Genomic DNA, 14,598 nt, shown 5'->3' with positions numbered 1-14,598 from the left:
GTTGACGCATAGGGAACACGTATGAGTTAGTTATATGGTTACCATCCAGCACTGTAAATGGTTTCCGGCATTCAGGAAACCATTAGGCTTTTCACTGAATGTAATGCCACCTGAAAAGGAAAGAGGAGTAGTAAAAAGTGACAGGAATGATTGGAGAAATAGGAAGAGAGGAGGGCAGACACAGAAAAAGAATGATAAGGTGAAGGGAGAAGTCGGTGCCACTACATCGAGAGAGTGGATGATGGTTGCCGATTTTTTTGATGGGTGAGAAAGAAAATCCTGTGCAGACACATGCCACCCACGTAAGCCAACAGTCATAGATTTGAGCCAAGATGGTCACCTAGTTTTTAATGTGATCTGAACATCACTGCTATTATAAAATAACTGCAAACACACAGCGAACGGTGCAGTGTGTGATATTGGGTGGAGAGAGAACTTTTTTGTTTGTGAAATAATAAAACTTGTTCCTTGGAAAACACCGCATCTGTCTTCCCCAGCTTTGGGTTGACAATTCATACTGGCCAAGGACAGACAATGCTTCATGTGGGTGGCAGAAATACTTTTTAGAGTGTAAGTTATGGGACCTTTCCCCTCCCCCTCCCTATCCACATTGAACACACTCTAAATTGGCCTCAGTTTGCAATTTCTTGGTTTGGTATCAGTATGCATTTCTTGGTATACAATCTGTTTTCACGGGACGTAACCCTATTGCATACTGAGACGTGACTCTCATTCAGCCACCATGTACATCTACAGTACAGGGTTGACACTGTACAAACTAAAGGGTCATTTACTGTATGTTGAGAGGTGGTGCAAAAAATAGCAGTTACGATGAGTGAAAATTGGATGCAGGGGGTTGCCTGTACTTGTATACCACCGCAGAATACAACCCGCTCAGCCATGCTTGCACTGTAATACAACTCTCACACTAACTCATCTCTTGCATCTCACTCTCATACTGTTGACAAATTTTCACTATAACCTTGGCAAAGATCTGTTGGAGCATCCAGCTTAAGTGGTCTGTATTTTCTGGTCCAAATAAGTGTGGGGCCACAGCACCTAAAAATTTAGACCTTCATTACTCCATTTCCAGTATTTCTGTACTTATGATCCATAGCATTTTTTTTTTTTTTTTTTTTTTTTTTTTTTAAATGCTAGGAAGAAGGAACCAAAGGCCACAAGCCCGCAATAACCGTTGCTTCCAAGAGAAAAACAAAATACAAGAGAGAGCCAAATTCAAGATCCGATCATTTCAAGATGTCCGGACATGCTGCGTTTGAAAGATTGGAGATCATAGCTAGCAGGAAATACAGACAGAGGGAGACAGTTCCAGAGTTGACCTGTTGCATATTGCATAAATGAAGGACTGGGAGTAATGGTTAACTCTTGCATTAGAGAGTTGGACAGAAAAGGGATGAGAGTTTGCTGCCAGACGGGTGCTACGCGCCCGTCGTAGAGGTGGAGGGATGCAAGCAGACAGTTCAGAGGAGCAGTGACCATTGAAGTGGCGATAGAAAAGATATAACGATGCAACAATGCGGCGAAGAGACAGAGGTTGAAGGGAGCCAGTAAGAAGTGGAGAGTTAATGAGATGAAAAGCCTTTGACTCCACCTTATTGAGAAGAGCTGTATGTGGAGAGCCTCCCCACACATGAGAGTTGTACTTCACACAGGGGCAGATAAAACCCGTGTATAGAGTCATCAGTTGTGCAGGGGTAAAGAAGGAATGGAGATGGCTTAGCACACCCAGTCTCTTGGAAGCAGATTTTACAAGAGATGTAATATGATCTTTCCAAGATGAATCACGAGTGAATGAAACTCCAAGCATGTTCAAGGATGATGCAGGATTGAGCTGGATATTATTAACATTAGTGGGTACACCTGTGGAAGATTTTGGTGGGTTGATAGGTGTAAGAACTGAGTTTTTGATACATTAAAAACAAGATTATTTTTACCCCAGTCAGAGATACGAGCCAAGTCAGACATTAGGTGTGCCATAGCCTCATCCCTTGCTTGTTGAAGTAACTGCTGAGGTGTACGTTGCGGGAACCAAATGGAAAGGTGAAGGGTGGAGTCATCAGCGTACAAGTGGATAGGGTTAGAAGTACAGCACCCATGCTACTCATTTGTGCAGTACAGTTGTCACCCCTTAATTTTATAACTACATACCCAATATCCATCTTTTCCAGAACAGTTAGTGACTTTTACTATACACTTATCAAGGTACTCATCACTGTTACAATGGTAGGACGCATACATAGGTCAGGCAGTTAATCAAAGGCAGCTGAACACTTAAGGGGGTTTTATTCTGAGCACAAGTGAGATATAGCTACTGGCAAAGCTTTGTGACTTTTCTCTCACATTAACTCCATCCTTCACTCACTAACTCTGTCACGCACTCTCTTTATCACTGTATGTACGCCACTTACTCACTGTTGACTGACTGTTGTTATTTACTCTCTGACTTTCATTAACGGCCACTGGTTCTTGCTCAATAACAACCCTGCCCTAGACAAACTAACAGTACGCTGCTTCCTGGCTCACCCAACTGGCACACTGACTAAACTGAACTGAACTGTCCAGGAGGGAAGGGGGGGGGATGGTCTTTTAAATTCTCCCCCAGTCCCCTAACTCCACCTATCAGCACAGCCCAGAACACACTCAAGGCCAGGAGAGAACTCTCATTTTTGACACAATATTGCACATTCTTGAGCCTGGGAGAGAACTGGTATTTTCCCATGCAATAATGCAAGTAAATTAACAGTGCACAATAACAATAACGATGAATTAATTCCAAAGGTAAGAGAAAATAAAATACGTGCCAAAACTCCAGAATGTTCCTCACATCCCCAGATATAAGCATTAACCAGATCCTGTGACACAACACTTAATTTCTAGAATGTTCCTCACAAATTTCTAGAATGTTCCTCACATCTTCAGACATAAAACACACCTAATCCGTCCAGCATAACAATACTTTTTCCCTGTTTTCTCCTGTGATATGCTTGAGATTATTGAGTGTTATCTGCTGTTTGTCTGTCTCCAAATAATGCACATAAAACAGTTGATTTCTGTCAGATCCTCCATATTTTGGCTTACGTTTGTCCTATCATCTTGCATTTTCGCATTCAATTTATTTCCTCCCCTCACAAATTCTTCCACATCCATGCTGAGTTTTACCCATGGGGTAACAAATTACACTTGGTTACTTAAAGGGAAAGTTAGATAGAGGATATAAATGTAGAGTTAAATTGAATTTGTCTCCCATATTATTGCATTTACATTATGATGGCCTTGGCCATGTATGCTTGTGTAAGCCTATTTTTCTGTTCATGACAGTTAATACTGTTAACTGGCTACCATGTTGCTCCAGCACCATAGTTGTGCCATCAACAAATAGCTTACAATATATATATATATTTTTTTTAATGGTAATAAACCCCAATTTTTACCCAGTGATATGATAGTCTTTGGACTGACTGTAGCTGGTAGATAAAGTTAAGTGTGTCTGTGTAGGTGGTTATGCCTGTGAAGGTGAGTCAGAATTCCAGTGGCTTGAATGGTGAGAGTTTGACCCATTTAGTTGGACATGGTGATAGTTCTCCCACTTTCAGGTTTTTATGCTCTCTGGACCCAACCTTGCTCTGCACTTGGTGGGAAAATTGGTTTGGATGATGATGATAATACTCTTCCTGTCATCATTCCTTACCTAGAGCCTTGGGTTTGACATTGGATTTGTCATTCTCCTTGACCAGCTGCTGTTTATGTCAGATGAGTTCAACTTGCCCCAGGGAATAGATTGCAGTTGTGTAGAAGAGATATGAATGTGTAATAGTCTCAGCCCGGCTTTTGATTATGTAAATATGGTATAGTTCCCTAACCTAGGAGTGGTGTGCAATGTCGGGTACTGGGGTTTTGGCCCCACTCCACTCTCTTCTGCCTCCTACTTACATAAGTGATCTTATGTTCCTGTTATTAATGTGTTGACTATAACCATGTAAGACTAAGCTGTATAAACATTATGACAGGGAGCAGCTGCCAGAGTCTGCCTACATGTATGAGCTGCTAGGCCTGGACCTCCTGTGTTTGTTGGCTCAGAACAAAGTGGGAGAATTCCACACCAGTCTGGAACACCTGCCTCCCCCAGCTGTCACTGATAATGTTTACATCAGGCATCCCGTTGCCATGGAGCAGTACCTTATGGAAGGTGCTTATAACAAGGTATTGTACATATGATACTGTTATATAGAAACTTTATCCCCTGAATCTGTAATAATTTTATTTTTACTACTACTGTACCAGACTATTTTAATCCACATAAGAGGAAAAATCTTGTCGTGACAGGAATGTGTCAAAGTAGGGGTTCTCAACCTTTTTCTCACCATGAACCCTCTGAGTTTTCAAACCACCAACCTAGACCCCGATTAATCTGACAGTGAATTGTATCATGTCGTTTGTAAAGGCTCCAACATGCTTGCATGTGTCGGACATGGTCACCTACTGGTGGCATTCCATGCAGCTTGATCTCTGTCAGCCTCCCTGTTCAGTCTCTTATATGAATGTTAATATATTGAGACATGTGATGGATATTATCAAATGGTTGAAACTGTAATGACATTATTAACCTGCGGCGTCCCATCGACGTGAATTAACATCCACACGTTTTGTCACTGCCAATCCTGTTTATGTTCATAAACGCGAATCAATTGCAAGGTCCCTAATTGCACAATTTTCAATTTTTGCGTGTGATTTTTGGTACGTATACACGGGACACCTTCCTCTACAAGATGCCAGACAGGGACGATGCCTAACCCAGCATGACCTCCCCCCCCCCCAGCATGCCATTGTCTCAGCAATTCACCTGTTGCCAGTGACCTGGCCAGTAAAGCCATGTCATGCCATGGTACAAAATTCAGGGCCAGAGTAATTCCCCAATCGATGACAATGTGGAGGACAAACTTTACATAGCATTAGAGGAAGAAACAGTCAGAAATGATGATCAGGTAATGTCGCCAAAAAAGGTCAGGTATGTTGATGTGTTTGGTGAGTGAAACAATGCTTATATGGCCTATAATACTGTGTTAAAACCAATATGCTCTTGTACTACATATAAATTCGTACCAAATAAATAAATAAATATGATTATGAGTGGTGTGGAATGGTTATACTCCCATAGAACTCGTTTTCTTTGGAGCCAGCCTGATAGAAAACACAGCAAGGTGAGGAGGTACTGCTACCTGTTTCGAGTATTTAAACCTCAGGTGAGCAATTTCTCTATGATTTTTCGATGTTTCTCACCAAAAGCGGAGGTTTGAGCCAAAAAATTTTTTTTCCAAAAATGGTCAGGATTGGGGGGTCAGTGGTGGAAAAGTGGTCGGGATGGGGCGGGTAAACCCCTTAAGACCGCAATTGTTTCAGGCAATTCGGGGGTGTTTTGGCGACTTTCACCGAGGGCAAATTGACTGTATTCTGGCTAAAGAGAAAGAATTTACACACTTGACAACACAATCCGTACCCCCATAGGCCTAATGGTTACCGCACAATCGCGCGTCAAAGTTAAAAAAAAAGTTTATGATAGTTACCCCTCGAAAACAATCGAAAAAATGAAAATTTTGATAACTACCTATTTTTCTTATTGAAACAGGTCGTTTCAAAGTGTTTTGTCACACCAACCATGAAAACAGGTGTATGTAGGTGTGGGGAGATTACTAGGCTGTGGAGAGGTAAAGTAGGCTGTGGCGAGTAGGCCTATAGGTACGGGGGTTGGAAATAACCAGCTTTTCGCATGAAAAGAAAGCACTTCAGTGTGTTTTGTAATATCTACCATGAAAACAGGTGTGTATGTAGGTGTGGGGAGAACTCGTGTGAGGAGTAGGCCTACAAGGCCTTGGTGGTACTTGGGGAGAAAAATTTTGGCAACAACCAATTTCTCATGTGGAACCCCTCCATTTCCTTGGGATTTGTCATACATGCCATAAAAAACAGGTGTGTATGTAGGTGTGGGGAGATAAATCAGGTGTGGGGAGTAGCCCTACAAGGCCTCATAGTCATTCCACAACTAAGACACATATAAATGTTTATAACCATCAAGGACATCAAAATACAGTTGAATAATGCTATAAAAGCATGCATAAGAAAGGAAGAAAAAAACAATCATTTGTGTCCGATTTCTCTTTTTACTGTCCCAACTTCTCATTACACATTTATCACACCATTATAATTATCACATTATTATTACACTTCATCACACTTATCATCACAGTTTCGGCAACAATCAAATTCTCTTGTGGAACCTCTCCATTTCATTGGAATTTATCACACCAGCCATGAAAACTGGTGTGTTTGTATGTATGGGGAGATGAAACAGGTGCGGTGAGTAGCCGTACAAGGCCTCATAGTCTTTCGAAAACTAATACAGACGGACACTACTCAGAGGTGCTAATCTGGGCAGGTAGGGAGAATTAAAAAAAAAAAAAAATGCGTCGTATGTAGTACAACATACAGCATTCTCCAACTACGTACGTACAGAAACTGGTAGGTACGAAGTAAGAAATGAACAGAGTGAGGTGTAAAAATTTGGGAAGAAGTAGAAATAATATGAAACAGATACATACATCAGGTCTGACACTCGGGGGGCCTTTTGGGGGTTGGAAGGGTAATGAGGGACAAGGAGGGAGAGATAGGGTGGGGTTTGGGGGGGGGGACAAGAGAGGGTGGGAAGGGACGCAGGTTGTTGTTGGAGGAGAGATGCTGTTGCGTGGAGGGGTGGGAGAGTGATGGGGGACAAGGAGGGTGTGAGGGAGTGGAGTAGAGGGTGGCATGGAGGTGGCCGAGAGGGGGGCGCCCCCACCACCACCCGGGTTGGTCCAATCCCCCCTCACTCCATATCAGGGGCGAGTTCTCATTGGCCTGAAGCCATGTACGTCATAATCGGGATGGAGCAAGCGCTCCGCAGTTTTTTACAGACCGCGGTCAATTGATGCGATTAGGCATTTTGGCATAAAACTCAAATCGCATCAGTTGATGCGATTAGGACTTAAGGGCTTAAGCAGTTAAGCATTAACACCAGTCATTGTACAGTGATACTACATAAGAGTGAAACAGTATATTTATGAAGAAAATAAACAATAGCACTAATTCTGTGTAGAGTGGTACTATACCAGTTATTGTAAGACTAATGAAATGATAACGACTTCATCTAGCAAATAAACATTAACACAGTTTTAAATATGACAGTCAGTATTAAACTTCAGGTTGAAGGCTGTGCCTGTTTTTTGCAAACATTTCTCAGTTTGAGGAGCAGTATTAAACAGATGTCCTCCAAGGTCATGCTTCACATTAAGCCATGCTCGATGTTTAGTTTTCATGTTCTGCTGCGTTGAAAACCCTTGCTCATAATAGGTAAGTACTAGGGAACATCAGCTAACGCCTTACAGCAACATCAGCTGCAGCAGGTTAAAGGTAGCCTGTTTTAAATTAGAATCTGGTCAGGGGAATTGCTTCAAATGCATCATTTGCAACAGTCATTCACCAACTCTGGGAATTCTTCTTACATGTAATCCAGGAGAAGGTGGATGTTAACAGTGAATGGGTTTCATGTCAGTTTTGATTCCAGCTCTCAAAGTACAAGGAAATAAAACTGCTGTTCCATCCACAGGGAAGAAAGATTCGTTTGGACAAGGTGCACCAATTGTTGTTCTTTTCCAGTGTCTTTGTTTTTATCAAATGCCTCATTAAGATGTTGAAGCATGCTAAGATTTTCGTTTTTGACCTTCCCTTCCCACAGCCCTAGCTTCATGTTGAATGATCTTAATTTGTTCATGAAATCAGTCACTGCAGTAAAACGACCTTGGATAAGTTTAACGAGTTTAGATGTAACACTGTCCTTCAAGTAGCCAATTTCTGGAGCAACTGGTTGTCTGACAAAATCATAATGAACTCAGGTGACTTTGTCTGGTTGTCACATTTGAAGAATTCAGAAAGCTGTATCAGTGACTCTACTCTTGATACCACATTCCCCCATGACAACCAGTGTCTCTGTAATGGGTAGCCATTTGTCTTTGAGTTAATTGTTTTACAGGGAGGGATACTAATCCTCTGCCAACCCACTTGTTGACACATAGGGAACACACAGGGAACACACGTGAGTTGGTTATGTTTACCACCCAGCATTGTAAATGGTTTCCTGGCTTACATGAGACCAGTAGGTTTGTCACTCACATGTTAAGCCATATGAAAAGAAAAAAAGAATATGGTAATAAAAAGTGACAAGAAAGATGGGTGAAATAGGAATAGAAGAGGGCAGACAGAAAAAGAAAGGTAAAAGTGAAGGAAGAAGTAGGCAACACTACATCAAGTGAGTGGATGATGGTCACCACCACCCCTCTCTCTCTCTCTCTCCCCTCTCTCTCCTCTCTCTCTCTCTCTCTCTCTCTCTCTGTACAGTACATATACACGACATAAATAATCCATCCATCCGTCATCCAATCCTATGTTTTCCTATGAGGAGTGTAAGAGCCCGGGGCTAGGCAAGTTGATCCTGACATTTAAGATGAGAGTGACCAGCCTCACTCATTCCTGGGTGGCATTACGTGAGCAATAAATCCCAACCAAAAAATTGTAGATGCACAGTGTAAACTTTTTTTACAAGTTTTATTTAGCTCTTAGGCCAGACCTCTAATAGTGGAGTGGTTAATGAAAGCTAAGTTATATTCACTATGTTCAGCTTCAGAAATCTTTCATGAGCTGAATAAAAATGTCTGGTATTAGCAGTAATAGAATATACTCTACTATGATGTGTCATTAAATTGAAAACATGCTAATAGAAGAATGACCATCTCATGCATTTTGTATATCCCAGTTCATACTGTCTACTGTATAATTTTAGGCATGTTCTCCTTCACAAGCATCATTGTCCCCGTTCTGCCTAGTATGATGCAATATTAAACCAATTCATATATTTTTCTGTAACCCATTGGTCTAGGGGATCTCTTATTTTATTCTTGCCATCTGATGATCTGCTGACAGTTGTACTCAGCTTAGGTTGGATCTTTTGAATTGTTGAGATTTGATACTTCCTTAATTAACCTCCATCAGTAAATGAGACCTTTCCCAAGTTACATGTAATCATCTGGTTGCAGCAAGAACAAACTAACAAGGATGTTACTCGGATTTAAATAGTTATAATCTTACCCATCATTCCTTTTATAAAATAAGACCTGACATGAAAATACAGTAATCACTCTAATATCCGGACGCCCAATAACCGAACATCCCCACTAACCGAACCTTATCGTCCTGGGATCAAACATTCCCAAAATGGTCCGAAAATCCAAAAAAATTGGAAAAAAAACCGATTTTTTGCCGTCCGTAATTTGAACTTGCCGCGCGCGCCGCGTGAGAGCATTGTTTTGGTTCGTCATTCCTCCGACGTCCGATAGAGCGCCGCTGCATCATCCCCACTTCCCGCCTGTCTCTCACCGCGACTGGACCTGCGCTGTTCGTCATGGCTGCCCACGTGCTCGCTTTTGTGGTGGTGCCGTACTTGCTGCAAGGCCTCCTGCTGCTCTCTGCCCTACTCTTAGTGTGTGTGATGATGGCCCCGCCTCCTGAGAAAAGGAAGAGAGTGGTGTTGACTCTGGAGAAGAAACGGGAGATATTGGAGAAGGTTGATGCGGGTTGGTCTTCCTCTCGCATTCTCCGCGAGTTCAACCTGGCCCGGTCGACTTTGTTTGATATCAAGCGTTCCCGAGACAAGCTCATGCAGTACACGGCTGACTTCTCGTCGAGAAGCAAACGCAACGTGGAGAGGAAGGTTATGTTTACTCCCAAGTATGCAGAGATCGACCGCTCCACGTTGATTTGGTATCGACAGCAACGTGCAGCTGGTGTGATGGTACGTGGAACGGAGCTGAAGGCTGCTGCTGAGAAGTTTGCAAGGCTTCACGACGCCCTAGACTTCAAGGCATCCGAGGGTTGGCTCTTCGCGTTCAAGTTGCGACATGGCCTTACTAACCGTAAAGCACATGGCGAAGCATTGGACGCTAACGAGGATGGAGTGGACGAGTTTCGGCACAAGGTGAAAGGCTTGATCGACAGGGAGGGCCTCACTCTCGGTCAAGTCTATAACGCTGACGAAACTGGCCTATTCTATCGCTCGGTGCCAACGAACACTCTCGCCGATGAGACGGAGAAGCGTGTACCTGGCCGCAAGCTTTCTAAGGAACGGATATCTGCTTTGTGTTGTGCCAATGCTAACGGCATGCACCGGCTTAAGCCCGTTATTGTTGGCCGTGCAAAGCAGCCTCGGTGCCTTCGTGGGGTGATGGATGTCCTTCCTGTCGTATGGTACCATTCTTTGAAAGCATGGTTCACAGCTGTGATTTTCAAAGACTGGTTTCACCATCACTTCGTCAAGGAGGTCATACATTACCAGACGAAGACACTGGGAATTCCTCGCGACCAGGTAAAGGCTCTCCTTCTCCTCGACAATGCACCTGCCCACCCGTGCGACAAGGACTTGGTTGCTGAGAATGGCCGTATTAGGTGCATGTTTCTGCCACCTAATACGACTGCTCTCATTCAACCAATGGACCAAGGAGTGATCGTGGCAACAAAGCGCCTGTACCGTCGGAAGTTCCTGGACGAGGTGATGGTGGTTCTCGAGGACGAGGACGAGCGCAGGGAAGGACGTGACACTCGAGGCAAGCGGACTTTGGAAAACCTTCGCCGCTACAACATCAAGTCTGCGCTGTACAACTGGGCTAGTGCATGGAAGGAAGTCCCTGTGAAAACTCTTGAAAATGGTTGGTCTCGTCTGCTTCTCGGAACAGATGTGGAGTACGATTTCCTAGGGTTTGACGTGGATGACTTCCATGCACGGCTACGTACGCACGGCGACGATGTTGATGTGGACGATGTTCGTGAGTGGTTGGACGACGACGAGGGCGATCCTGGGTATCAGACGTTGTCTGATATCGAGATCGCGTCTTCGGTTGCTGGTGTCAGTCCCGAACTTGAAGATTCCGACGACGAAGGCGATGATGATGCAGACTCCGCCCAGCAGGACACTACTCCAGCCATCCCCAAGCTGAGCGCACTCCGGGAACATCTAGAGTTCGTCCTAGACTACCTGGAACACCCGGACTGCGACAGGGAGATGGGGCCCTTGGGACTCGTGGAGGAAGTGCGTGCTTTCCGGCAGCGCATCATCAATCGCCAGAATCGTCGGTCCTTGCGTCAGTCAACGATTGACAGTTTTTTCAGGCCCGTGACCCCCGCTGTGCCAAGCCCTGGTTCCACTCCGTTGCCTCCCCAAGACAGGCCCTCATGCTCCGAGCCACAGCCCAGCACATCAGCTACAGTGGAGTCACCGCTCGACGTGAGTTTGCGGCTGTCTTCAGAGTCTTCTGTAGTCGGTACGCCATCACCACTACCCACCGATGCACCCCTTGGACGCCTGCCAGTGATACTCTCGGGCTCTGACAGTGAATAAACAGCAAGAACTTCTCCACTAGACCACACGGGAATTTTGAGTGTTGTGCAGTGAAAAAAACGGTGTGTTGTGTTAAGGTTTTCAAGTTGGGAGAAAAGACTAAGTAGAAAAGAAATTTAACGTAACTAACCTTCTTTGTTTTGGCTTTGGAAACTTAAAAAAACTTGGGAAAAGTTAATGTGCAACACTTAAATTTAATGGAACATTATTTGGACTAAAGTGAACACTGTGAAAAGAACGGACTTCTGTGTGTTAGTGACTAAGTTCAGTGCAAGACTTCAGGAAGAGTGTAGTGCAAGTGCTTCAGGAAATCGTTCTTACTGTCAGAGTCCGAGAGGAGGCGGTTATTCATCGAGGTGGCCAGGGACTTGCTGTAAGTAGCCAAAATGTTTCATGTTGTACTATTTTCCATACTATATTTACCAGAATGTTTCATATTGTATTTTTTCCCATACTATACTTACCAGAAAGTGTCATACTGTACTTCTTTCCATACTAAACTTACCTCATGCATGTGCAGTAGGAATGGGTTTTTCAGAGTTCGGTTAGGTTCGGTTAGGTTAGGTTCGGTTAGAGTCCATAAGTACCAGAATGTTTATTAATGTATGAACATACTTCTAAACCCACATTTTATGTGTCTATTGCATTTATTTCAGTCATTTATGTGCCTTATTGGTGTGATTTGGGTGTTAAATAGGTGCTATGCATGTCCGGAGGGAGTTGTATAGGTGTTTCTCTGTGTTAGGGTCCGTAAGTACAAGTCCATAAGCTGGGGCCCAATATCCGGACAAAACCAATATCCGAACCTACCGATGGCTCTATTGATCCGGATATTGGAGTGATTACTGTATACCGATTGTTAATTGTACTACCCTTAGATCTCCCTTACATGTAGCATCTTCCCTCCCCACTTCCTAGCCATATGCCTTATAATACCAATATTTTTCCATTAAAGTGTGCCTAATCAGCCCTTCCTTAACCCTTACACCGCGGGCTTGTTTTGCTTATTCTTGCGGCTCCCGCAGGCATATTCGCACTTCGATAGACTCTCTAAAAATATTTGCCAAAAATCAGTTATTAGTCCTAGAATATTAAAATCATATATGGTTATGGCACATACCTTCAGCTTTCTCCTGGGGTGTTTGTTGAGCCTTCGTCGGGTACCATAGGACTTGTGGAGACCTCTGAAGTTGGGTAACAAAGTCTCCACTTTACACTTGCCGACAACCCGTAATATGATTACCACAGTCTGATGTTATCACTAGAAACACCATTCTATGATTCTCAAATAGTTTGGAATCCATACTCCAAAAAAAAACCACTGTGTAAGCAATGAAAATTACGAGGGCGTGTGACCTTCCCACTTGCGCTAGTTCGCCGCTGGTGTTCTGTCATTTATTATTCATAAAAACACTCACAGTTTATATTTCTATTACTATATAACACTTATATATATCTACAGTCTTTATCCATAAGTTTCCTTCAGTAATAGTAGTTTATTGTCACTGTAGGCATTCAATTTCTTTCAGTAAAATACGTAGCATTCACTTTCTCGTCCTGTATACAGTACTAGCATTGAGAGTGAATGTCACTTTCACCTTCACTCTCATAACTCATAGTATTCAGACATGCTAGAGTGAAACTTTCACTCTCATTACTCCTAGGGTATGTACTTGTAATCTTAAAATACTACTCATTTACATTTCTATTTACGTTCTCTGTTTTATTTACGTTATTTACATTTCTATTTTATTTACACAGTGTTATGCACTGTCACTTACAGTAACTTATAAAACTATTTTTTTCCACTGTTCACGTATATGTACATTCATTGCTTTCACATGCTGTTTACACATTATTTACAATTCCATTTGCACTGTTTTACTCAATAGAAAGATCGTAGTCACTCTTTTATCAATTGTCAGCCCTTTACCTCTTTCCATGCGAGGTTTAGTAGGGGGTAAAGGTCACAGGGCCTTTTGCATGGGGCTGAAAAACGGGGGAAGTTAGCAGGAGCAGACAGATGTACCTTCACTTTGAAAGATGACAGTGGACTGATAGTGGTGGCCTCCTGCCGCCTGGCTAGGGTGAGTGCAATACTACCAACTTTAGCCTTGTGAGACCTGCTAATATATAGCAATGAAATGATTGGCAGGAAACCAAGACAATACATAATAAATTAGGTAGTTCCAGATGAATGTAAATATCACTTAGGCTTCTCCCTTCCCTCCTTATATGTATATTTATTACGAAAATAGATTATACGGCATATTTCAAGGAGAAATAAACAGCGAAAATTAGTGAACGAGTTCACGTGAGGTGTTGTCAGGTGATGATTAGCCAATTCCAGGTGTATGGCACTATCACTTACCTTATTTCTTTTTTGCATATATTATTTGGTATAAGAATAGGGCATAGGGCTTATTTCAATGGATGAAATCAGTGGAAAATTCCAGGGAAGATTTACTTAGCGTAGAATACAGTGTGGTGGCCTGCAATAATTAGGTAGTTCCATGTGAATGTAAGTATCACTTAGGCTTCTCCCTTCCTTTCGTATGTACTGTATATTTTTATTATGAAAATAGATTATACAGCATATTTCAAGGGGAAATAAACAGCGAAAATTAGTGAACGAGTGCATGTGAGGTGTTGTCAGGTGATAATTAGCCAATTCTAGGTGTATGGCACTCTCACTTACCTTATTTCTTTCTTGTATATATTATTTGGTATAAGAATAGGGCATAGGGCTTATTTCAATGGATGAAATCAGTGAAAAATTCCAGGGAAGATTTACTTAGCGTAGCACGGCCGGGCAGGCGAGAGGATAGGGTAATGGAGGGGAGGTAGGGAGGGGAGTCAAGAACGGGGAGAAATGGCTAAATTGTCAACAATGGATGGGAGTACAGATGAGATTAGGAGTGCTGACTAGTGTTGGACATAGGCAGTACTGATAGATGATACAAGCCACCACTTGAAAGCCCGGGTGAATTCAAAATAACACAGAATCACAAAAGTGACGCCCCGCGGTATGATCCCTTGCTCCCAAGTGTCACGAAAGTGACGCCCCGCGGTTAAGGGGTTAAAAAATTACCAGGCTTTAAAAA

At 42.9% G+C, this 14,598-nt stretch overlaps 1 protein-coding gene across 1 annotated transcript in view; it reads left to right on the top strand.

Annotated features, from left to right (window-relative positions):
* LOC145412949 (26S proteasome non-ATPase regulatory subunit 8-like) overlaps positions 1–14,598 on the top strand; it is a 34,434-nt gene that overhangs the window by 17,510 nt on the left and 2,326 nt on the right. Inside the window, exon 4 of the mRNA XM_080282768.1 lies at positions 4,029–4,221. Coding sequence (XP_080138894.1) covers positions 4,029–4,221 — 193 coding nt within the window. The remainder of the gene's footprint in view (positions 1–4,028; positions 4,222–14,598) is intronic.

This window comes from Coenobita brevimanus, chromosome 94, assembly GCF_032717465.1.
Source record: "Coenobita brevimanus isolate Jiangsu-jjx chromosome 94, ASM3271746v2, whole genome shotgun sequence".
Classification (NCBI taxonomy): domain Eukaryota; kingdom Metazoa; phylum Arthropoda; class Malacostraca; order Decapoda; family Coenobitidae; genus Coenobita; species Coenobita brevimanus.
This window is presented reverse-complemented; position numbering and strand designations above follow the sequence as displayed.